This window comes from Fusarium redolens, assembly GCF_020744475.1.
Source record: "Fusarium redolens strain MPI-CAGE-AT-0023 chromosome Unknown BKA55scaffold_12, whole genome shotgun sequence".
NCBI lineage: Eukaryota > Fungi > Ascomycota > Sordariomycetes > Hypocreales > Nectriaceae > Fusarium > Fusarium redolens.
In genome coordinates, this window is record NW_025763675.1 from 586,119 (window position 1) to 610,167 (window position 24,049).

The 24,049-nt window shown below is 49.6% G+C and overlaps 9 protein-coding genes across 9 annotated transcripts; 5 read left to right on the forward strand and 4 right to left on the reverse strand.

Moving 5' to 3' along the window:
* Positions 1–83: 83 nt before the first annotated feature.
* On the reverse strand, positions 84–1,147 carry BKA55DRAFT_541662 (uncharacterized protein; the record flags this gene model as incomplete). Its single annotated transcript, XM_046190397.1, has 3 exons — positions 84–195; positions 607–952; positions 1,066–1,147. The coding sequence occupies 3 exons, from the start codon at positions 1,145–1,147 to the stop codon at positions 84–86; spliced, it is 540 nt and encodes a 179-aa protein (XP_046046895.1).
* A 60-nt stretch (positions 1,148–1,207) lies between these two features.
* BKA55DRAFT_93671 (uncharacterized protein) lies at positions 1,208–4,712 on the forward strand. The gene is made up of 3 exons (XM_046201689.1): positions 1,208–1,568; positions 1,750–4,315; positions 4,367–4,712. The coding sequence occupies exons 1-3, from the start codon at positions 1,434–1,436 to the stop codon at positions 4,522–4,524; spliced, it is 2,859 nt and encodes a 952-aa protein (XP_046046896.1). The 5' UTR covers positions 1,208–1,433; the 3' UTR covers positions 4,525–4,712.
* A 689-nt stretch (positions 4,713–5,401) lies between these two features.
* BKA55DRAFT_595842 (uncharacterized protein) lies at positions 5,402–6,325 on the forward strand (the record flags this gene model as incomplete). The annotated part of the gene is made up of 2 exons (XM_046195862.1): positions 5,402–5,886; positions 6,118–6,325. The coding sequence occupies 2 exons, from the start codon at positions 5,402–5,404 to the stop codon at positions 6,323–6,325; spliced, it is 693 nt and encodes a 230-aa protein (XP_046046897.1).
* A 326-nt stretch (positions 6,326–6,651) lies between these two features.
* On the reverse strand, positions 6,652–8,928 carry BKA55DRAFT_517064 (kinase-like domain-containing protein; the record flags this gene model as incomplete). The annotated part of the gene is made up of 7 exons (XM_046188147.1): positions 6,652–7,636; positions 7,685–7,975; positions 8,022–8,068; positions 8,117–8,317; positions 8,466–8,661; positions 8,712–8,757; positions 8,841–8,928. The coding sequence occupies 7 exons, from the start codon at positions 8,926–8,928 to the stop codon at positions 6,652–6,654; spliced, it is 1,854 nt and encodes a 617-aa protein (XP_046046898.1).
* Positions 8,929–10,705: 1,777 nt separating this feature from the next.
* BKA55DRAFT_692570 (RNA polymerase I associated factor, A49-like protein) lies at positions 10,706–12,137 on the forward strand (the record flags this gene model as incomplete). The annotated part of the gene is made up of 3 exons (XM_046199797.1): positions 10,706–10,835; positions 10,897–11,222; positions 11,274–12,137. 3 exons carry the CDS (start codon positions 10,706–10,708, stop codon positions 12,135–12,137), a joined length of 1,320 nt encoding a protein of 439 aa, XP_046046899.1.
* Positions 12,138–12,836: 699 nt separating this feature from the next.
* On the forward strand, positions 12,837–13,749 carry BKA55DRAFT_516785 (ClpP/crotonase-like domain-containing protein; the record flags this gene model as incomplete). Its single annotated transcript, XM_046188118.1, has 2 exons — positions 12,837–13,027; positions 13,128–13,749. The coding sequence occupies 2 exons, from the start codon at positions 12,837–12,839 to the stop codon at positions 13,747–13,749; spliced, it is 813 nt and encodes a 270-aa protein (XP_046046900.1).
* Positions 13,750–14,120: 371 nt separating this feature from the next.
* On the reverse strand, positions 14,121–16,829 carry BKA55DRAFT_740258 (uncharacterized protein). Its single transcript, XM_046201441.1, has one exon. The coding sequence runs from the start codon at positions 16,693–16,695 to the stop codon at positions 14,245–14,247; it is 2,451 nt and encodes an 816-aa protein (XP_046046901.1). The 5' UTR covers positions 16,696–16,829; the 3' UTR covers positions 14,121–14,244.
* A 109-nt stretch (positions 16,830–16,938) lies between these two features.
* Positions 16,939–18,978, reverse strand: BKA55DRAFT_574696 (Sas10 C-terminal domain-containing protein). Its single transcript, XM_046193324.1, has one exon. It carries the CDS (start codon positions 18,854–18,856, stop codon positions 17,006–17,008), a length of 1,851 nt encoding a protein of 616 aa, XP_046046902.1. The 5' UTR covers positions 18,857–18,978; the 3' UTR covers positions 16,939–17,005.
* A 1,154-nt stretch (positions 18,979–20,132) lies between these two features.
* BKA55DRAFT_574698 (chloride channel) lies at positions 20,133–23,715 on the forward strand. The gene is made up of 7 exons (XM_046193325.1): positions 20,133–20,715; positions 20,774–21,159; positions 21,245–22,375; positions 22,425–22,757; positions 22,808–23,182; positions 23,231–23,341; positions 23,406–23,715. The coding sequence occupies exons 1-7, from the start codon at positions 20,511–20,513 to the stop codon at positions 23,457–23,459; spliced, it is 2,595 nt and encodes an 864-aa protein (XP_046046903.1). The 5' UTR covers positions 20,133–20,510; the 3' UTR covers positions 23,460–23,715.
* Positions 23,716–24,049: the final 334 nt, after the last annotated feature.

Below are 24,049 nucleotides of genomic sequence, written 5' to 3' on the forward strand. Positions count from 1 at the left end.
TTATTCTACAAACTTTGCTCGCACAGCATCTGTTCGACCACCGCCTGCTCCGTCATGTACAATAGTCGGTATCAGAGTTGCGTCTAGGCTGTGTGTGTGACGCAACCCCGATTAGCTTGTCCTGGCCTGTCCTCTCTTGACTTGGAGCCTTCGACTGTCTCTGTATTCCCGTCTGTACCTACAGCACGGAAGACACTACACCCCATTCAGCAACACGTACGAATCATCAACATGCATAATTCTAGACTCTAGGCATTGCCAATGCATTGGAGGTGCACGATAACATCAAACCATCCCTTCCTCCCATCGAGTCACCGCTGTCGTCCGCCTCTTTAACCGCCCTATCCGCGTCCACGGCTTTGGGGGTCGATTATCTCCGATCACGCTCATCCTCGCTCAAAGCGAGTACGGACGGTCCTCGACTCAGGTTAACGGTTGGCGCTCGTATAACGCGTCAGATTGGATCGTTACCAAAGGCCCAAAGCTTCGCTTCAGCACCGTGTTAGTCACCTGGCCTTAACATACCCCCCGGGCTTGCCAGGCTTATCCATCCAGTCAGTGTAAGAATAGCGTCCAGTTAGTCCTAGGTACAGTACATTACCCTACCTATTCCTATCCCTTCGCATTCTCTGTCCTCCACTATCCTTATCCTGCCCTGTCGCACCGGCATAAAGCACCCCAGCAAGCCCCATCTGGCAATGACTCTGGCTGTGCTTGTAGGCTGTAGCCTCTAAGGCAAGGCAAGTGTAGAATCGCTGGATCATACCCGTACAATCCAATCCCCGGCCGTGATCGCCATTGCTCGTGCCGTCACCATCACTCGCTGTCACACGCATCCCCCGTAGCTTCTTGTTCGTCTTTCTCCCGTCCTTTCTGTTCCTCTTGTCCTCTCTTCTTCTTTTCTCTTCATTGCGAAAGAGTCCTTGGCCTCGAATCTTATCAGTTGTTCTACCTATCCACATTCACTAACTCTTGTGTTTGGCTCGATATTGCAGTGCAGGCGCGCACCGAGTCAAGTACCGTCTATACTCTACGCACCCTTTCGGATACCTACCTTCTACCTACCTCCCGACCTTGCCTCTGAGCTAAGATCAGGTAGTATTGTCTCGTCTCGTCTTATCCCATCCGTCTTCGGCTGTCCGTCCATAGGGGTCCTCCGTCCTCACCGACCACTTGCTACTTCACCAACCATCGGCGCAGATTCTCGCCTCTGACCTTGAGTCTATCGCCTTCCGCCTGGTTGATAATCATCCCCATCCTCCTCTGTCCCCTTCTCGCCTCTTCTACCACGCCCATCGGCGCTTGCGACAACTTCCATCCATCGATTACATGACGACCTGTTCTGCGACACACCTCTTCTGAGTTTTATAGGCCTTAGGGCTACAAAGCAGTCCGGCTATCTTCCTGCCATCGATAATAACAACCAGGAAGCCATGGCGGCCCGGCAGGAGTCCTCGACCTCCTCGGGGTCGAGGAAGTCGGGCAGTCGTGCTGTAGTAGGACAGTTCAACATCGGCTCCGAGATTGGAAAGGGCAGTTTTGCTCAAGTGTATTTGGGTTGGCATAAGGTACGACAAGGCTCCTATCCTTACTTTGACTTGCTTCTCTGTCATCGTACCAACTTGCGTTGCTTGTTTGTTGCTGCTGCATCACTTGGGTGGCTTATCAGACTCCTGCTCTTGGTACCACAAGTCACAAGCAATTCATACCATACTGCATCCTAGACAACCACTAACAATCTTGATAAAGGACACTAAGGCTGCCGTTGCCATCAAATCCGTCGAGCTCGAACGTCTAAACAAGAAGCTACGAGAGAACCTCTACAGCGAAATCCAAATACTCAAGACATTACGCCACCCACACATCGTCGCTCTCCATGACTGTCTCGAGTCGACAAGCCACATCAATTTGATTATGGAATACTGCGAGCTTGGCGATCTATCCCTGTTCATCAAGAAGCGAGAGAAGCTCGCCACACATCCTGCCACGCATGATATGGCCCGCAAGTATCCAAGTGCGCCGAACTCCGGTTTGCACGAGGTTGTCATTCGACATTTCTTGAAACAGCTGACTAGTGCCCTCGAGTTCCTACGCAGCAAGAACTACGTTCACCGAGATGTCAAGCCCCAAAATCTGCTACTACTACCCTCGCGACCCTTCAGGGACCAAAGGAGTCGCCCCGTCATGCAAGCCAGTCAAGACTCGCTGATCCCTATCGCCGGGTTAGCATCTTTACCTATGCTCAAGCTTGCCGACTTCGGCTTTGCACGTGTGCTTCCCTCCACTTCCCTGGCCGATACCCTTTGTGGGTCCCCCCTGTACATGGCCCCAGAAATTCTCCGATACGAGCGCTATGATGCGAAAGCCGATCTTTGGTCAGTGGGAACTGTGCTCTATGAAATGAGCACAGGTCGCCCTCCGTTCCGGGCCAGAAACCATGTCGAATTGTTGAGAAAGATAGAAGCGGCTGAGGATGTTATCAAGTTTCCTAGGGAGGTAACTATTAGTTCCGACCTGAAAGCTCTGATTCGAAGTCTCCTGAAGAGAAGTCCTGTTGAGCGACTGAGCTTTGAGAACTTTTTCACACACCAGGTCGTTACGGGCGAGATTCCTGGTTTGGTAGAGGATGATATTCCAAAGCCAGTCAGGCAAGAACCTCGAGAGCTGAGATCAGCCTTCCATGGGGGCTCGCCTTCGTTATCATCGCGAAGTCCCCGACAAGCCGGTTACGAATCGCCACGAGACGGCATTGCTTCAAGATCTCCCAGAGATCAGCACTCAAGGTCGCCGCAAGCAGCAAGCCCGGGAGAAGGTCGGTATTCTCGGCAATCGCATGACAGTCAACGACCAACAGGAAATTCTCCTCGCGAGGTCGGGGAGGGTCTTGGTATTCGCCGCCCAGTAGCACACCACGCGGCGACTGCTCCCGTTCAGCAACTTATCCAGGATAGAGGAAATGGTCGCGATAAGGTCTCACCTCCTACATCTCTTCTGAACCAGGCACGCAGGGACAGAGCCTTGAGCAATCCACCAATTACAGAAGAGGAGAAGGCGGCTCAAGATGTTGCCTTGGAGCGAGAATACGTAGTTGTTGAGAGACGGCACGTTGAGGTCAATGCTCTTGCCGATGAACTGGCAGCCAACGAGCGACTTGGTGACCCATCCTCTCAAAAAGCAGGACCTATGACTCGACGATATACTCAACAAGGTGCGCCCACGTCCACGTCGGGAGCAATTGCCACTCCGTCTTCTCGCAACGCTTTGGTGACCCAGGGGCGCCATGACCGGAGATCATCGTACGAGAAAGCTCTCTCTGCTAGTCCCGGATCAGCCTCTAGTGCTATCTCCAAAGCGATCCAAGACGCCAGTCTGCGCCTTTTTGGCTTCAAAGTTCCCCCTCTACGGGGTACACCAAAAGGCCCATCGCCACCTCTATATCAAGCTTTCCCGACATATCCCACCCCTCAGGCCCCAGTTGGGCTTTTAGGCGACGGCAAGAACGCTCACGGAACCGACGAAGATGGCCGAGCTGCGCAAGCCATAGAAGAGTTTGCAACACGAAGTGACTGTGTCTACGGTTTCGCCGAAGTCAAGTATAAGCAGCTTGTTCCTCTAGCACCGTCCGCTGATCATATTTTGGGTGGTTTTGAACCTGACCAATTGGACAATGAGGAAGACGGATTGACAGTTGAGGCAATCGTTGCTCTCTCAGAGGAGGCTCTTGTTTTATATGTGAAGTCGCTCACTCTTCTCGCTAGAGCTATGGACATAGCCAGTGTCTGGTGGTCCAAGAAGAGCCGGGGAGAGACAGGTACTGGCCTGTCGGCAGCAGCTGCCCAGAGCATTGTTCAGCGTATCAACGCAGTGGTTCAGTGGGTTCGGCAGCGATTCAACGAGGTGTTAGAGAAGTCTGAAATCGTCCGTATGAAGCTCACGGAGGCGCAGAAGCAACTGCCCGAAGACCATCCCAGTCACCCATCTAACCACGGAACCGAGTCGATTGCTTCATCTGCAGGGGGCGCGACCAAGCAGGTTTACTTGACCCCTGGCATAAGTGCTGAGAAGCTCATGTATGATCGGGCACTCGAGATGAGCCGCGCTGCTGCAATTGACGAAGTCACAAACGAGAACCTCTCTGGTTGCGAGATTTCGTACATCACGGCCATCCGAATGCTTGAGGCTGTGTTAGACAACGATGACGATTCAGGTTCGGATGCGAGAAGATTGTCGACGGGTAAAGAAGATGAGCGAGATGCTGTCAAGGAAGCTAGCGGTGGTGAGCTTGATAGCGATGAGGAGGCCCATGTTCGAAAGAGTAAGTCATATAGGAGTGTGTCATTCTGGGCGAGTGCTAACAAGATATTAGTGATCAAGATGATCACAGGACGACTCGCAGCTGTGCGCAAGAAACAACAAATGATTGCTGAAGCCAACAGCAAGACGTTGCAATCTTATCAGCAGACAGCACGTCGTCGAAGCGGCGATATTACACCACGCAGTGTTCCTTCACACGCATCCTCCTGAGCCGGGGATGATGACACTCGTAGCAAAGCGTTATGACTGATACAATGATACATATCATACCATTCGGAGATCTTGAATGATCTCATGTCTTATCTCTATCATATTTGGATTCAAGGCGCTACGGAGCTCGGCATGCGGCTCACAGAAGCACGCCAGCAGACAGTCATTGAGTACAGGATCTATATGGAGCCGGCGTCCAGGGTTTTTGTTATTTGTGCATCGCCGGGAGAAGCATCTCATAAGTCGGCGTTTTTGGATTGCTATTAGCTATCACTTTCTTCTACAGTATTCTTTTATTGCTATTTCCAGAGGACCACCTCTGCATCTTGGATTTGGGGCTCGCTACGCCCAGGGACCTGGAGCTATAGCAGTTTTTCAGGTCGATGATAAGAGGAGGCATTTGTGCTTATGTGTATTGGGGCCGCCATGAGGGCCAGTCATTATAGGTTGCGAGTGGGAAGCTTTCAGACATACCATGTTATTCGGGAGTGAGGAGATATCGAACCCAGGGAAAACGGTAAAAATGAGAATCAGTAACAATACCCAGGTCTTCCATACTGAACCCTGGATTTGCATTTCTTTGTCCATCTTTAGTGAGGCTTATCTGCGGGAACTGGCAGTAGTAATCCGACTCGTTTCTTTGTAGGGACCTGAGTTGTTCGGTCCAATGGCTTTGTTCATTCAATGCCACGTAGTGTTCTCACAAAGCCTCTGTTCGTTCAGGGACAAGAAGCTGCAGTACAGCGCTTCTCGTTCTTCGTTTTACCGCTGCACAGTTGTTGGCCGTCAGGGTTGGTATATATACAGCATGAGCGCAGTCAGAACAGCACGAACCATTTTCTTTAACTTCAGATTTACTTGACATATTGAGACAGCCATGACTGATAACTGCTATTCTCCCTATTCGGTTCTATCCGATATCATTCGGGAGCTCGACCCTAATGCACCACCAGCTGCTCCACCTGACTTGCTATCGACCGTCTCGTCCGTTTTTCATCAGCGATCAGAGAGGCTCCGTCAAGAAGCGCTTGCTCGTAGAGACGCAGAGATTGAGGCCGGATACGTTGCTGCCCGAGAAGCACGGAAGAAGGAGAAGCTTGAAGAAGAATTGGAGGAGGAGGAAGAGATATCGGAAGAAGAATGGGACGAAGACGAAGATGATGACGAAATTCCTTCCAAGGAAGATATCGAAGCTTTCATCGATGACATGATTGATAAAGAAGAAAAAGGCCCTGGTCTCAGGCGTGCAATAGGAGAAGCACAAGAGGATCACAGAAAGCGGGTGGGAACTCTTCAGGACCGCATCCAGAGGCTTCAACTCTTCAAGTTCGCGCTCGCGCACGAGCAGGGAGAGCCTCCTAAGTACGTGGAAGGATTCCCAGTGAACCTCGTCAACGCCTTTTGCCACTTAGGTCCTCACATTCCCGTAGCGAATGTGGAGATGTTCGATTGTCTTCAGTGCAAAGTCAAAGGGAGACGGTGCTCACGAAGCATGAACTATTCACCCGCCTGCGAGCGATGCAGACGTCATGGAGACCCCTGTTTAGTCAAGGACTTGACTTATCCTGTTGCATTGTGTTGGTGGTTTGCTAGGGGTCAAAAAACCGGTGACATTGAACAGGTGGAAATAGAGTGGTTGGAGAGGCTGGTGAATAAGGGCAAAGTTGAAGGCATCCAGGCCCTGCCAGTATGGCCTGGGGTCGGCGATAACTCAAGCAATAAGAGTGGCGAAGATGAGATGCCTAAGAAATGGCAAGACTTCTTGAAAGGATCCGCCAAAAGGAAGATAAGTAGATGGTAGGCGAAAAGGGGTAACCTGCATGCATTTATTCCTTGTAAATATCCCCATTTATCCCATGTCAGTTTTCCCCATCATCATCAATCAAAAGAGCCAAAGCCATCTGTGGGCCTAGGCAAGTTCCCAGTCAGAATCCGCAATCCCATCCACCCAAACATATGAACCTCGTCTGCCACAGTTATGTAGTTGATGGCACTTGAGTGATTACATACGTGCTTTGCGGTGTTTCCTTTCCCATGAAATTCGGGTAAAAAGAAAGAAGTGAAGCACCAAAGGAACTCCACAGACCTAAATATATCCCTTGATTTTTCCCCATTTCCTAACCATCTTCAGCGGAATGTGAGCTGAGGTGGGTGTCGCATATTGGCCCCAACCGATTCCTTTAGCCTCACATCATACTTGCTCTTCCGTTTCTTAGGGCTTGATGGCGGTACCAAGGCATTGGTAGTAAGAGCATCGAGAGGAGTTCTCGGAACAGGAGAGATGCCATCTGTGAGGAATTTCGATTTCGTCCTCTCGAGAGCCGAAAGAACGTTTTGCCTATAGCGAGGATTGGTGGGCGATCTTAAATGCCTCTCTAGCCCGGGGAGGGGAAGATTCGCAGTATCATGAGTCCTGGTTCTTGGAACTCTTCTGCGTTTTGATGGGAATTCAGTATTCGCTAAATCGTTAGGCTTACGAAACCCTTGCCAAGGAGGTTGGGACTTCTTGGGATTTGTCGCAAACTCTCTTAGAGTACTGGATGGTCGCGGTTGCACCGAGAAAGATGAGGTAGTCTTACCAGTGGCAGTTCCTGGGTCAGATTCTGCAACTACCTCTAGAACGCGGTCTTTAGACTGTATGGCCGTATTTTCAAGCCGCGTGGGTGTCGTAGTGAAATATTGGCTGATTGATGAGCCTGGGCTTCTTGTGGGTGTTGGTGGGTTGCTCGGTGCAAGATCAGGCAACACCCAAGGCATCGGTTTGAGCTTGTTTTGAGGTTTCCAAGAAGACAGTATTCTAGAGTCCATTCGTTTGAACAGTTCCCGATTCTTCTTCGGGGAACAAAGCCATGTATGCGTTTTCGCACCATATGCATTGATTCTCTGCAATGGGTCAACTTTCAGACAGTTCCAGACGAAGTCAATCCCTTCAGAAGAGGGTTGTGTCTGTAAGCTATTGAACAGTTTCGTGAGATATTCGATGATATCTCCTTGGTCCATCTTGTTGAGCTCTGTGTCGTGGTTATCAGATGCGAGGAGGAGCAGTGCAACAACACCTAAGGACCAGATGTCGACAGCTGCAGTATGAGCTTGCCCACCCGCTGCGAACTCCCTATGATTTTCATTAGCAAGTGGCTTGAATCCAATCTAGGTGGCATACGGTGCTTGGTATCCTGGTGTCCCAGCGTTTGTGATCATTCTGCTGCGTCGAGGCACGGCAGAATTGCCAAAGTCTGAAAGCATGACTCGATGGTACGCAATCTTGGGCGAGTACGCCAAGAGGATATTCTCTGGTTTGAGATCACGGTGGACGATGTCTTTCTCATGGAGATAGCCAAGACCACGGACAACTTGGCGTATGATGATCCGTGAGTCTAGTTCCTTGACAGTGCCATGGCGTAGGATGAATGACATGAGATCACCACCCGATGCAAGGTCTGTAAAGGTGTAGCTAGAACCGTCAGTTCCTGTTTTCATAAACAAATAGATTCACTTACAGTGAGTGTGGTGACGAGATAGCATCCACGTAAGGGAGAATGTTAGGCTATTTCAAGTTAGCAAGACTCGCGATCGAAAGGGCGAGTCGACTTACATGTCGCAGCTGGCGCAAGATGTCGGCTTCCTGAAACTTGCGGCGGATGTCCTCCTGAGAATTCTTTCCTTGAATCTTGTCGAGATTAATCAACTTGCAAACCAACTGCTTCTTCGTCTGGACGTCGTTTGCGAGGCAGACGACTGCTTCCGCTCCTTGGCCAAGACAATGGTCACTGACGCGATACTTGCTTGCAAACAGCTAGGGCAGTCAGCTTCAGGCTCCAATTGGTAATGGAGATCATTCAGCATACCTTGCATTCTTCTAGTTGTAAGGATGTTAACTCATGGCGAGGGGGTGGCTGATCTTGGACGACTGTCAACTTCTAGTAGGGTCGAATTTCGATCACATCGCCGTTCTGTAGTAGGTAGCCAGGGCTTATATCCGGACCAGAACCAATGAGTTGGCCATTGACAAAGGTACCATTTGAAGACTTTCGGTCCCGCACATAGACATGGTTGATTGTTGGCTCATACACCACAACATAGACTTCGCAGTGGTTTCGAGAAACTGCAACGTCGAGGTCATTATCAACAGCCAACGTGCTGCATGTGTGAGCTTGTGTGACATGCTTTTCATGTAGAGATCTACTCACTTTGAACGAGGGTCTCGCCCAATCCTGAAGATTTCTCGCTCCCACACTGGAAACACTTCTGAGAAGCGGGTTAGAAGGAACCAGAAGAGGTGGAGACCATATGGGATCTTGAGGGTAGGAAGAGCGTACGCTGAGATTGGTGGTCGCTTCTAGTGTCTACCAGATGGAGATATGCGGCTGGGTTTTCCTGCGACGCGCGAGTTGTATCCTCATCCATCTTGAGGGTCATAGGTTTTGAATCTGGTTCATCTGCTCGTACGTGTAAGTGCTTTGCTGTATTAGTAGACTGAGTAAGATTGGTGTAGCAAGATCACAGATTCGTGAGTTTAGATGGCGATAGTGGTTAAGTAGAAATCATTCAATTAAGGTGGTTAATTTTCTCGTCGGTGCCAATTTCCATTGTCACACTTGGACAATCAGCCGTTCCTTCCCTCCTTCCTTCCTTTCTGCTTCAATCATCACGGCCCAGCACTGTATGCGCAAGACAGTGCCCCACTCAATTGGCACCCCTCTCGTCGCCCACCCAAGTTTTGGCGGGGGGTTGGATCAGGCCCTGTGAGGGGATTCGTTTATTTTTCCCCCCGAGCGACCACCCATGAGGGCACCTAATACTGTGGTGTGTTTGCTGCTTTAACACTGGGAGTGAGGCTGATCCACTTACGCCGAGCTTAGGGCTGTACCCTATGAATGGCCTTCTTTAGTCGGAAATCTGCCCGTGAAGCTTCAGAAGTTGTTCCTTATCCCAACACGATTCTCATCCACGAAAGAGTAAGTTTACGCGACCCGACCCTGGCCTATAGCTTGTAGCTTGCAGGCATTGAGCTTGAGCTCTTGCCACCGCAAGCTATTTGTCTTGTGACGACATTTCGCATGCGCACCACAGTTGCTAACGTCTTGCAATAGCATCGTCGATCAAGATGAGAGCCAAATGGAGGAAGAAGCGGGTTCGCCGCCTCAAGCGCAAGAGAAGAAAGATGAGGGCTCGATCGTAAGTTGCATCGCTGTCGTCGATATGTTTACAACAGCTAACCATTTTTCAAAGCAAATAAACACCTCGTACCTCAACCTGACTTGACTCATCTTTCATGATGTTACGACTTCACACGCACAACGATACTCTGGCCGAAGCTGCGAACACTACTCTGGCGCCTCTGGGATGTCCCGCAATGTACTGAGCTGGGATTTGACTTTGGGAACTACGTCACGGTGGTAGAACCCCGCACTTGAGCGGCTGTTGGGCACAATGAACATTATGGGGATGGGGATTATGACAATTGGACGGTCGGGAACCAGGCGGTGTTAGGATCAAAGACCATCAGTCATGCTCGTAAAAGACGATGCATTCAGAACTTGATTGGCAGTTCTAAGACAAAGAAATACAGAGTATTACTCTGACAATTTGTGTGATTTGTGATTGTGGCCTCGTGACACCAGTTAGCTCTAGGAGATTGAGCTACCCCTGTACCGCGCTAATTGTTACCGAACTCATGCGCTTCAGTCTCGGGCCTAATTGCTTCATGATATTGTGATATCAATTCTTTCAATGCGCTTAATTTCGCCGTTTCTCAATATTAAAACTGACGATGTGTTGTGCGCGACGCTCTGTCGCATTCAGCTCTCAGGTGGAACGACGTCACCTCGATGCGGAGCTGCCAATAGATGGGTTACAGCACATCAGAGATGGAATGTTGAAGATATGGAAATTTGGGGATAGTGAAGCTCAGCAGAATACATCAATCATCAATTGAGCTTCATACAACAGTATATAAATTCGAGATTCAGAAACTCTTCCACGCGGCTCTTGTATATTAGATTCTCAACTCAATTCTTCAACAGATCTCAATGTACGTTCTCGCCTCTTACCGCCTTCCTTGTCCGGCCGGCTAAACGGCGGACGCTCTCTTTCTGCCGCAGAAAGTCAAAAAAATTCTAAGACCTTGTCTGCATCAATAGTACTCAAGACTACATACGAAATCGATAATCGACCATCCAACATGGGAAGCGAAAAGCGCAAGAGAAGCGGAGAGTCTACGAAGCCAAAGAAGAAGGTCGTTATTGATGCGCCTCCTTCATCAGCGACCGTCTCTTCCGTCCTCAGACCCAAGTTCTGCCCTCCCGTGATAGGTACCAACCACCACACCTCTGCTTGGGCGCGATGCGACAGATATTGACTGATCTCGAATAGCGACGGCTGTTGGATTCCAAGTACCAAAGAATATTCCCTTCCACTCATATGCGCCCAAGAATGGTGCCAAGTCAAAAAGTAAGCAGCCTGAATCGGCTGCCGAAAAAGATTTCCTGCTGCATTCGAATGCGCATCGATCTATGGACTACACAGTCAAATCGGACGAGCCAAGAGGGAAAAAGCCAGCTTTAAATCACTTCCTCGGAATCTACGATCCCAAGACAGGAAAACTTGAGGTCGTCGAGGCAAAGAAGATGACGATGCGGGCTTCAGTACGAGCAAGGCAGGGCGCCGCTGCTAATTCTGGTCAGCGCGATAACAGCCAGGTACGTCTATATCAATCTACTCTGGAGGGGCGAAATTCTAACGAAGCACAGACAATGCTACAGCTTAAGACCGACCTCGGCCAGACATTTGGTACCAAGAAGGCCAAGAAGGCGATCCAAGAGAACGTCTTGAACGCTATCGCACCACAAAAGAAGGCTGGGGAAGAGCCTGCCAAGATTGACGCAGCAGCACGTGCTATGCTCAACTCTGTCGGAGAAGTCACATCGACCATGTCATCGAGAGAGGAGTTACAAGCGGTTGTAGATGCCGCCAAGCCTGTGCCCATTGCCAACATGGAAGCGACCGAGATCCAAGACGTTTACGATCCCAAGAAGATCATCGGAGCCGACATCCTTAAGCTGGTCCCCGTTCGAGAATGGCAAGAGAAGGTGCAACACAAGGAGAGCATTCAGGTGCCGTCACGCTTTGTTGCCGCTCGGGTGAACCGTGTGGCAGGCAACGAGGAGGCCGTGGATCGACTGCGTGTACTACGTTACTTCTTCTTCGTGCTGCTTTTCTACCTCCACAGCAAGCCTGGCAAGGTCCGTGGCACCCGAACTATCGCACCTCGAGAGAAGCTTAGGGAGTTTCTTGCTCCTGCACCCGAGGCTGTGATTGAGAGCATTCGCCGCAAGTTTTCCGACCGTGGCGAGATGCGCAAGTTCCACGTTGATCTGCTGATAACACATTGCTGTGTTTTCGCAAGCATCATCGACAACTTCGAAGTTGACACACAGAACCTACGTGACGACCTGAAGATCGACCAGAAGACCATGAATGCCTATTTCCAGGAGATTGGCGGTCGTGTGAAGCACGTTACAAACAAGGATACGAAACAAACGGTTAGCGTAGCCCGTCTAACGCTGCCTTTGAACTTCCCCAAGCAGAGGCAATTTGCCCCGAAACGCCGATAAGAATCGCGTTCATGAGGCGTCAGTCATTGTGAGGAAGAATGTTTAAGGTGACGGTGTGAGCGGGTGATTATTGTGATGATTGAAAAGAAATTGCATGCTGAATCTTTCGGCAAAGGAGTTTTGCGGATGGACCGGGGATGGCAATGTACCCTGGGCTTCAGTAATTCAATGCCTACCAAGATAGTAGCTCGAATTATTCATACACATTATATATACTTCTTTAATCGAGACCCTCGTGGTTGGTTCGTGATTGGTCCTTGATATTTCAACAAGATGCTCTTAGTTCACTTCAGTTGCACACAACTAATATAACGTACCTATGTTTAGAGCTTAATAAATTCTGTACAATAACTCCAGCATCATGCAACTCGGGTATCAATCTATTCATCATCCCATGCACGGTCAACAATCAACCAAATAGTGGTTCTATAGTGATCGATCTCCCTGCAGACTTGGCTCTGGCAACATCTCCGCCTCCCATGCCGAGGCATCTCGGTACGCCAACCGAGTGGGGAGACAAGATCCGGGGTAATCATCAACACCCATGTAAGTAAATTACCCTAGGTTGGGGAGAATAAGAAGTCAACTTCTTCTGGTTATCCTCTTTATCATTCAACATACGAGTCTCTTCTCCTCCATTCATCTGATCTTCTCGTTTCAAATATCCTCCATCTTATCCTTTATACTACCTATTCCAATATGGCGGAAGAATCTACTCTTCAACTCGAGTATCGTGGCCGTGTAGCCGTTTTGACTATTTGTAATGAACGAAAGCTCAACGCCTTCAACGCAGCACAATACTATGACCTCGCTCAGAAGATGCGAGAGATTGCTACTCATGACGAGGTTTTCATCACAGTGATTTTGGCAAAGGGTCGATACTTTTCAGCGTGAGAACCCCATATAGATCCTATCCATCCACATAGTTTATTGTGTCTCCGAAATGCTGGACAACCAATATTAAGTATGGACATAGCTGACCGTTCGCAGAGGAGCTGACGTGGGAGTATCTCGAGAGTTAGCTGGAGACGGAAAAGCAGTCCATAAGCAAGTCTTACAGGGCTTTGTCGCTCAAAACTTGAACATTACTCATGCCTTTGCAACTCATCCCAAGGTCCTCGTCGTTGGTCTCAACGGCCCTGTCGTAGGCCTTACAGCTGCACTCATTGCATTTGCTGATTTCATTTACTGCGCGCCGTCAACTTTCCTCCTCACACCTTTCTCATCCATTGGTCTTGTCGCTGAGGGCGGTGCATCACGAGCACTGGCACTACGTCTCGGACCTGCACGAGCGAACGAAGCATTGCTCATGAGTCGCCGCATTGGATCTCAGGACCTTGAACGCTGTGGATTTGTTAATGCCATATTTGACGAGGGCGATGATGTCAAGTTCAGGGCTAGAGTGTTGCATGAGGTTGACGAGAGACTGGGAGACCATCTCATTGGAGACAGCTTGATTGGAATCAAGAAGCTGATCAGGAAGCCTGAGCTGGATATTCTGCATACACAGAATGTCCATGAGGTCTTTGCTGGGTTGGAGAGGTTTATGACGGGTGTTCCTCAGGAGGAGTTTGCAAAGCTTGCGAGCGGGGCGAAGCGACACAAGCTGTGATGGTTTACAGCTATATTATCTATACTGGAGAAGAAACCATGAAGTAATAAGGACCTATCATGAACATGCTCTCACTTTTCGTTTGTGTGTCTTTTCTTGCCCCTCACTCACATGGCACGCCGCCAAGCCAAGCAACCTACGATGCCCTTCAGAATATTACAAGAACCGCATAAACGTGGAACAAAAAGGAACCTGAAAGGTAGATCAAATACATACAACACTGGGGATTCGCTGGTCGTCACCGACCCAACTACTAATCCAGCGCTTCGCAGCTTAACTAAGGGGGAGCGGACGGGACCCCGTGTTCTCTACGAGCTGTGGTCGTATGTGATAGGCGAACATGTCATGATGCCCTATGAACAAGGCGCTAGCACTGCCATACATACTATGTTCGGTGTGAAGAGCACAGGTGAATCGATAGTGTCTTCAGCAGGAGCGTCACAATTAGTGGGCTATTAATAGTCTTCGATTCTATTGTCAAGTATCGCTTGTTCCCTATGCTAGCAGACCAAACAGTAAACTGACTCGTTGCCAGAAGTCGTTGGCTGACTTTGAGATCCGTTGCTTTGCTGCCTCGTCCAACTTGGAGTGTTGGTAAACATTGTCCTCGAGGTTCTGGAACGAGCTGCTTGGTGGCTCTGTGTTGCCAATGCAACGCCGCAAGAGGGCAATATCAAAGAGCCATTGTGTGAAGAGATCCGTCTTCTGCTCGGGGCTGAGACCGGGTTTCTTCTCTTCGGTATCATCTTCAGGCTTTGGTAACTCCTCGGCATTGGCCTTCTTTTCATCGGTCTCCTCTGCATTCTCATCCTCCGTATCACCATCGTCCTTCTCCTCCTTTGCATCTACCTCCTTTGACTTCTCATCTTTGAGGTCTTCCTTGTCTTCGAATGAGTTCTCCACCACTGCTGCCTCCCACATTTTGCATAGTTGCTCAGTCAGGTGCTTCTTCAACACAGATACACCCGCCTTGGTCCAGAGATCAACCCCCTCGTCCGACATAGACAGTGATAGCGATCGTAGGAACTGGAAAATCTCTGGCGAGGGTTGATTAGGTAGCGCTGGCTCTCCACCCCAAAGTGGTCGACCCACCACAACCCGCTGTGAAAGTCCTTGTGTGGAGAACTCTTCCAGCGTAGGCTTTGAAACTGCCACAGCCACCTTCTCGTGCATTGAAGGGACAACCTTCAGGCCAAAGCTCTTGATGGAAGGGCGCTCTGGCAGCTGGTGTCGGATATCTCGTAAAACACGGAGGAAGTACATGGCTACTTTACCGTTGCGCGGTGACTCGACCCGCTCATCCCAAAGTCTTTGGATTTGATCTTCAAGCTCTTTGAAAGACTTGTCTAGCGTGGCATCCAGCCTCTCTTGTAGCATCTGCGGATCATCCTTGCTTAGAAGTTTCTGTCGAGCTTCAATCGTCTCCTCATCCTCGATCTCGTCGTAATCATTGTCCCAGCGTTGCCGTCTCAGTTGCTCAACAACTTCCTTGACATCATCGATGACATGATACCACGATTTGTAAGAGTGCGCTGCTTTGGAAACAGCATCATTTCGTCCATAAAATCGAGACACGACCTCTTGCACAAATGGGGCAGCGCCACCTGCGAGAGCCTCATCGTAACCTTCTTCGTTCCAGATGCTCACATGTTCATCGGTGATACCATCCTTCCATCGTCCTAGGGCTGCAGAGACCTCTGACCCAACTAAGCGAAGTTTGCTGACCTTTGTATCGAGGACTTCGAGCATACGTGAGTTGATAGCTTCGCGGAGAGAATCCTGCAGTTCTGATGGATCGATACCTCGAGCCTTCCCACCGTCTCTAATCCAAAGTTCCAAAACACTTGTTCGAAGTTCCATAATCAACTTGAATTCGGACATTGTGTTCAGCGTTTTCTTCAGTCCGTCGAGGAGAACCTCAGATCCCTTCTCGGACCATGCAGCTAGCATTTCACGAGCTTGGCTTCCATCCAGGTCGTCATGTCGGACGAAAGGTGTGAAGTATTGGATTTCTTCGTCACACCAGCGTTCATAGATGTCTAACCGCAACCCTTCAAGCTGCTTGAGCCCGGGGTCAGCTAGGAGAGGGTGGCTCTTGAGCCCAGATAGCGCTAATGACAACCTGCCTGGTACCAAAGCTTGAACATCAAGAAGGGTTCTCGAATAGAGCCTCAAACTTTGAACAACGTCGTCAGTACTCCTCTTGCGATTATTCTCTTCCACCTCAAATGCTAGTCCCATAGCCTCTGCTCTCACATGGAGAAAATGACGGAGGACGTCTCTTGCTCCACAGCTTGTTGCCAAGCTGTATGCACATAGTGCCTTTTGCACGTCTTCCCTCTCCGTCTCATCGCCAGCCCTCTCAAAGACTTTCTCGACATTTCTGAGCAACCTTCGTCGTAGCTTGCTAACGGATGTTCTGGCGGTTTCGATGGCTCGGCGACTGCTAGTGTCAGTCGCATCGTCCGAGAGACTCTTTATCAAGAGTCGACTCAGAACAAGGACCTTTGTAGAAAGTACCAATCTGTCTCCCTTCTTGACATTGTCGCCCAGTCCACCACTACCCTTGAGTATTCGCCCAACAACCAGGACACAAGCATCGAGTAGCCTTAACCGTGCCGCGATAGAAGTAGCGGACTTGTTCTCCTTCGCGACAAAATTCGCGAGACCCGTAGCCTTGGCACTGATCACAGCTCTACCGCATCGGCCACCCATCTTGCCTAGAAGCTCTTGAACGACATCATTGTCATCGCGCATGTGCACGATAGTGTCCGCCGTACCGAGAAGATCGCGATAAGAACTTCCGACCTGAGTGCGCAGGCGGGTAGACTTTTCTTCGATTGCGACATGGAGGCTTTTGTGAATAGCTCGGATCTGAGGAAGGGTATTATTCGGGGAGAAGATCTGGGCGGATGAGGTGAGCTTTGAAGTGTCGATATCGGCCATTGTTGCGCACGAGCGATAAATCGTATAGTCTTGGTGTTACCTGTTGATAGGCATCGGCTCGAAAGTTTGTCGCACTAATTTCGGTAGGGTCGTTTGAAAGTTAAGGAGAGACGTTGGAAGGTTGTAGGTTTGCTTAAGGGAAGCTGTTCAAGCAACGTGGAGTTTGGCCCCGCCATACAAGGGTCGACCCGCCATAAACTGACAATCAGGGGACTTACATGAACAATGCGGTACTCAGGCAGATGAATATTCACAAGATTGGGTAAATTCTTTGATGACGCTATTAACCAAGTCCTTAATGAATTTAAATCTATAGTCTTGTGCTCTTGACAACAGCTGTGTTGATACCTGACAGCTCTCCTTGGTATCCTCCCTTGGGCTCGCCGCCTTGCCAAACAGGCTTCATGCTCTTCAACTTCTTCTGCTTCGCCTCGTACTGCTTGCGCTTCTTGACTCTGGGGTTCCTGACATCCTTGCTTCGCTTGGGCGCCAGACCCTTGTTTTTCTCGATAGCATATGTGATCTTACGCTTGCCATCCTCGCCAAGCTCCTCCTTCTCGACCACTCGATCTGCCTTGCTGGCAGCAGCGTATGCTGCGTAGCGGGCGGCCTTGTCCTCCTTGTTCTTCTTTGATTTTTGCGCCACCATATCGTAGTACTCGTCCTCATTGTCACGAACAGTCTTGGCCGTTGTGGTGTCCTCATCGTCACTGTTGTCGTCGAGGTCTGCCCCTAGCTTGGAGTTCTTCTGTCCACGTCGCTCAGCCTCAGCGTTAAGGCGCGCTGCACGGTCTCGAAGACGTTCGCGGTGAGGAATATCCATGTCGCCACCGGCATCCCTTCCAGCACCAGCACGCTTGTTCGCCTTCTGTACGATTTGAGAGGTGTAGAACTTGAGGCTCTTCTTGCGGGCGGCCTTCTCAGCTGCGGTTCGCTCATCAAGAACGTCCTCTTCACCAAAGTCGGAGTTGTCGTCGTCTTGTTCGATAGCAACAGCCTTCTTGGACTTCTTGGATTTCTTGCCAGGAAGAGGTAGATCGTAGAGATCGGCGACAGCAGCTTCTCCAGCCTTGACCTTCTCCAACTTTCGCGCCAGTTTCTCAGCAGCAGCCTTTTCTTGCTTCGATGACTTCTTGCTCTTCTTTGTTTTCTTCACCTCGGCCTCGAGGTTCTCAACACCCTGCATCAATGCATCATCGTCGATATCTGAAATAACGTCTTCATCGAAACTCTTGGTTGACTTGAGATCCTTGACCTTTTGCCATGCCTCACGACAATTCATCAAGGTCTCCATGACCTCGTGATCTCGTAGCTCAGCAGGATCAATAGTCTTCTGCACCTTTGCGTTATCTCTTGCTGGAGATGTCAGGATGGCAAAATAGCTTGCGAGAGCAGCAACGTAACAACCGGCCACCCAGTACTTGACAGCTTCTAGTGATTGGCCCGAGAGACCCTGAGCTGATTTTTGCAAATCCACCAAAGTGGGTTGTAGGTTCTGGAATTCCCTGACAAGGGGTTCGAACTCGGGGTACCGGTTCTTGAGAATTGTATATCGCTCTTCGGGGCTCATGTCGTCGGTAATCTCAACTTCCTTTAGGACTTCTGTAATTGTCTCTTCGCCCTCGCCATCTTCTTGGCCCTCGGCTAGCCACTCGTCACCATCAAAAATGAAATCCTCCTCAGCCATCTTGGAAAGCTTCTTCTGCTGAAGACGCTTGGCTTCCACTTCTTCTTCGAGAGCATCGGCCTCAGTCTCGATATTGTCGGCATTATAGTAGTCGTTTCTTGAGGATCCCCACCAACCTGAATCGCCCTCCTCCTCTTCCTGGCCAGCTTCGTCGTCTGAGAGTGCATCTTTGGATGCTGAACCCTTGTTCTTGCGCGGTTGATCATCCTGGTCGTCCTCCTCTTCCGAGTCGGAGTCCTCATATCCAAGAACCTCTTCGTCGGACAGCTCGATATCATCATCTTCTTTCTTTCGACGTTTTGAGTCTGGCTCTTCGTCGAGCAGTATTTGGTCTCGGTTTATGAAGTATTCGTCCTCTGAGTCGGCAACATCTTCATAGGTAGTGATAGGTCCAAGGCGGGCGTCCGAAGGATCAAGTTCTTTGGGGCCTGATGGCGCATTGTTGCGCCCTGATGCCTTTCTCTTCTTAGCCATATTCGCGGGCTGTGAAGAATTTGAATGGGTGAAAAGAAAAGACTTCTAAAGTTTAGGTAGCCAAAGTTGCGAAAATAGCCCGTCGCAGTCGCAACTTTTTCTGAATTTTTAGCCGATAAGAGATAAGGTAGCCCGCCATCAGCCACACCGACGCCACAGAATTTCACCAGCCATACCCGGAAATAAAACGATCGGCTGTACAGATCCATCTGCGCTTTGGCTGACAATAAAGTTGATATGATGGGAACCAATTGCAACACATGGTCAGTCTCAGCTTACATTATCCAGAAGTTCAGAACACACATGATCGTCGGCCGCGTAGTCTCGCTGAGACAGTCCAGATCCAAACAAATGTCTCAGTTGAGGGGTTGATCAAGCATTGCCTTTGCTTTGTACGTAGTAGCTCCATCACCAAGATGCCTCGTAAATTGTCGGCCAACGCCCGAATGATTCGTGGGATACAGCATCCCACTTCCAAGATCGTCTCCCTAATATAAGCCCTTGTCAGAACCACTTCGTAAAATGCTTAGCATGTTACTTCGGCTACGGCAGATGCAAGGATAATGGCTTCAAGTGACACCGAGTTCAGGTCTGTATACAATGTACATGTATGGATCAAGCTAGAAAATATACCAATGTCAATTGCATTTCATAGATGACATGGAAGCCCTTCGATATCAGATAATCAGAAGCAAATCAATCTTCCATTTAACCGTTCCATGCGCAACAAGCGCTTGACGCTAGTCGCCTACGGCAGAAAGTGGACGTCGCTCGAGTCAGCTAATCGTTTGGTGGGGACTCTCTACAGCACAATGACGAAATGCCAAAGGACTTCCCTCAGGTAGTGACAGGTACTTATAAATCTGGGCACAACGCGTAGACCGCTCATGTACCTCTAGAATGCATGCCGTGCTATGGTGGCTGGCTCCTGTACCCTTTATTGCGTTTCATCATGTTTGTGATATCTATCTCCCTTGTGGCTCTTAAGCCCGCTCATCTGGGAACCTTTGGTAGAGAAGAGTTAACATATTGTGAACAGAGAGAAAGGAATACTCTAGAAGGGAACAGTAAATAGAATTTCGAGTTGGACGGGTACGTGAGTTTGATTCAACGTTAACGTTGACGTTGAAGACTCGGCGCATTTGTTACCGAATGTGGCAGTTGACAGTTGACGAGACCAATAACAAGAAGAAAACAACCTTAAGTTAGCACCCCTCGCTCCTTCCAAACCTTGATCTAGCCCCAGCCGTCAATGGGAATCTTCCTTTCTCTTCTCCATCTCTCGATTCTCCCTGTCATCTTCGTCAGGCGCCTCTATTTATACCTGATTACCCCCCGCCATCTTGATTTAAAGTCCAGTCACGCTTGGCGCGCATCCACACTCCCACCAACGAGGGTCACCTGGACCCTGAGAAGGTGACGGTGTGACAACCAACGATCCATCAAAGTTCTAGGACGAAGCACGGGCGTCGCGATATACAATACTCGGACCAGATCGTCCCTGTGTCCCAGTCTCTGTTTCACTTGCTGCTGATCTTTTATCTTCCCTTAATCTACGGAGCAGGCGCCTTGCTTAACCCGTCGCTCTTGGAGCTTGCCTAGCACTCCACTCGCTGTTCCTTCAACTTCATTTCCACCACAGTTCCATTCCATCATGGCGGGACAAGAAGCAGAAGGCTCCGAGCCGCCCTCGCCACGGACTACGCGACGACGGAATCCTTTGCAGCGGAACGCTTCGACAGGCGAACTAGATGAGCGAACCCCCTTGCTCACAGCGTCAAGGTCGCGCATTCGTATCAGTCAGCAAAGCTCGACTCGTCAGCAAAAAGGATCCCTATCGCGGGACCACAGCTACATGGGTGCGTTCTTCAATAGCGTATTTATTCTGACTCTAGCTAACCATATTTCATGTCTCAGGTGCCTATCATGGCTCTCGAAATCATAGCCGACATCCCTCGTGGAGCTCGAGACTGGTTAACGCCCTGTCCGACCGCCATGAATCCTCTATGGCCGAGTCGAAAGGCACCATTTTCCCCGATGAACGTATGTGGTACGATCAATTCACCAGTACCGACTGGGTGCACGACGCAATCGCCGATTCCTACAGGGTCAAGGAGCTACGGAGTCGTAAGGACTTTTGGGGCAGGGTTCGCATTATCTTTGATGGCGCCCAGGGCTGGATTCTTAGTGCTCTTTGTGGCTTTCTCGTTGCATTGATGGCATACACAGTTGATGTTGCTGAATCTACTGTCTTTGATTTCAAGGAAGGCTACTGCAGTAAAGCTTGGTATCTCAGCAGAAAGGTCAGCAATCACCTTGCATCATCGATTGGTGCACAACCTTCTTCAGCTTGTCCTTAGAACGAAAGTCGGCTAATATTGACCTTAGAGATGCTGCGCCGAAGAAGTCTGTGAGGACTGGGTAAGGTGGGCACATGCTGTAAACAGCCCTTCTGGAGACATCTGGAGAAGCTTCGCGATCTATATGGCCTTTGTTCTCGCTCTTTCTCTCATTGCCTGTTGGATAGCACTATGGACAAAAACAGTTGTCCCATCTGCGTATCAACTGACGACACTAGACGAGAACCTAGCTGTTGATGAACCCGCCCAGACATACGATGACTCGAACCCTAGTGAATCGTCGACACCTCAACCGCAACCCGATCCAAAACCAGAAAACCCACCTATGGTTTACTATTCTGCAGCTGGCAGCGGAGTTGCCGAGGTTCGTGTTATACTGAGTGGCTTCGTTCTGCACGGTTTCCTGGGTGCCAGGACCTTGATTATCAAGATGGTAGCACTAATCCTAAGTGTCGCCTCTGGCATGAGTCTCGGAAAAGAGGGCCCGTACGTTCACATGGCTGCCTGCGTTGGCAATATCTTGTGTCGAATATTTTCCAAGTATGATCGAAACGACGGAAAGCGAAGAGAGGTTATTTCGGCAGCCGCAGCCGCAGGAGTCGCCGTTGCATTTGGTGCGCCGCTAGGCGGAGTATTGTTCGGCCTCGAAGAAGTTTCATACTTTTTCCCTGCCAAAACGCTGTTTCGAACCTTCTTCTGCTGTATCGTCGCCGCACTGTCTCTCAAATTCCTCAACCCCTACGGTACACACAAGATCGTTCTCTTTGAAGTGAGATATCTGGCCGACTGGGAGTATTTCGAGCTTGGAAGCTTCATATTTGTGGGCGTCATCGGCGGTGCACTGGGAGCGCTGTTCATCAAAGCCTCAAAATACTGGGCTCAATCCTTCAGAAGGATTAAGCTGATTAAAAAGCACCCTTTGCTGGAGGTACTCCTTGTAGCACTGGTAACAGGATTGATGAGCTATTGGAATGCTTTGACAAAGCTTCCTGTTGCTGAGCTGCTTCTGAATCTCGCATCACCGTGCGAGGGTTCTAGTATTGACTGGGAAGAACGAGCATTGTGCCCTGGGGCTATCGATGAGATCCCCCCTATTCTTTTTGAATTGTTTGTTGCCCTCTTGATCAAGGGCTTCCTCACCGTTATCACTTTTGGCATTGTAAGTCTGATTTGGAACGAGTCGTGGCATAAACTAACACATCCAACAGAAAGTTCCGGCTGGAATCTATGTACCGTCTATGGTTGTTGGAGGCCTGATGGGCCGAATAGTCGGCCATATGGTGCAGTGGGCTGTGCTACGTGTTCCGGATTGGGCTATCTGGGGAGACTGTGCATTCAGCAGAGACGGCTCGTGCATCCAACCTGGTGTGTATGGTCTCATCGCAGCCGGTGCCACCATGTGTGGTGTGACGAGATTGTCTGTCACGCTCGCAGTTATCTTGTTCGAGCTCACGGGTAGCCTTGATTATGTCTTGCCCTTCTCTCTCGCGATCCTCGTGTCTAAATGGACAGCTGATGCTATTGAGCCCAACAGCATCTATGTAAGTCTTTCTTTTTTGGCCAAATACGGAGCAGCGGCTGACTTGTACAGGATCTCCTCACCAGCATGAATTCATATCCATTCTTGGACAATAAGCATAAGCCTATCTTTACGGAAGACCTAGCTGACATTGTGCCACGGATTCGAAAAGAACGAATTATTGACATTACGAACTCACCGGTTGTACCTGCTACCAGCTTGAGGATTAAACTCGAGCTTCTGCACAAGGCTGGCGAACTCGATGGAGGATTGCCAATTGTGCGACATGGCATTTTGGTTGGGCTGATTCCTGCACCTGATCTTGGATATGCTCTCGATCAGTTAGAGGACGAAGCAACGAATCTTTGCCTCATGGACCACGTTCCTAGCATTGACGAAGATGAGGGAGAACACGACCCCACAGATTTTACACCTTATATAGATCCTGTGAGTATTCCGTGATATGTGCTACCTCGCACACCACTGACGAGTTAGGCACCCGTTGCGCTGGATATCAGATCACCAATGGACTTGGTGTACGAGCTTTTCTCGAAGCTCGGACTCAGATACATCTGTGTGCTGAAAGACGGCAAATATGCTGGAATGGTAAGTATTCGCTGATTATTGCTTGGGATTGATGTTCAGGCCATGATGCTAACTTGGCTACCAGACTCACAAGAAGACTTTTGTCAGATATATGCGGGAGCATGAGAAAGACATTTAGCTTGCAAGCGAATCAGGAGTTTTGGGCATTGTGGGCGTTGTTTCTATGATACAGGCATGGCATTGGCATTGCATTTCTGGCAGCGAGTACTTTTGGGCATCGGAATCGGACGCATAACATGATTTGTTAACACAGTTGATAAGGATGGAAGAGCCAGGTTTCCTCTGAATTATAGATTGGCATTGTGACAGCATGGAACTTTATGGCCACGCGCAGAATCGAGGCAACTTGAATTGACTGGAGAGATAGGCCAATATGAAAATCTTGTCTTCAACTCATGTGATTGTTATCATGTTCCAATGTCTATAGATGGATAATTGTCTAGACCATCGACAGAGCCTCCAGTCTCCCTTAACCTGCCCCAAAGGGAAGGCTTCTGGACGCCAAACGCACTAAAAGCGACGTCTGGCAGCCGAGAACTCGGACGGCTCCGAGACCGGAACCGGTCCGGTGTGTGGAACGGTAAAGACGGCTACTGTCTGGGGGTGTATTTATGTTATGATGGGAGATATGTTGCTTGTTAAATAGCAAATAAACCCCCACTCTGGTAGAAAGATCACCAAATAAAGTAAGCAATCATGTCTCGAGGT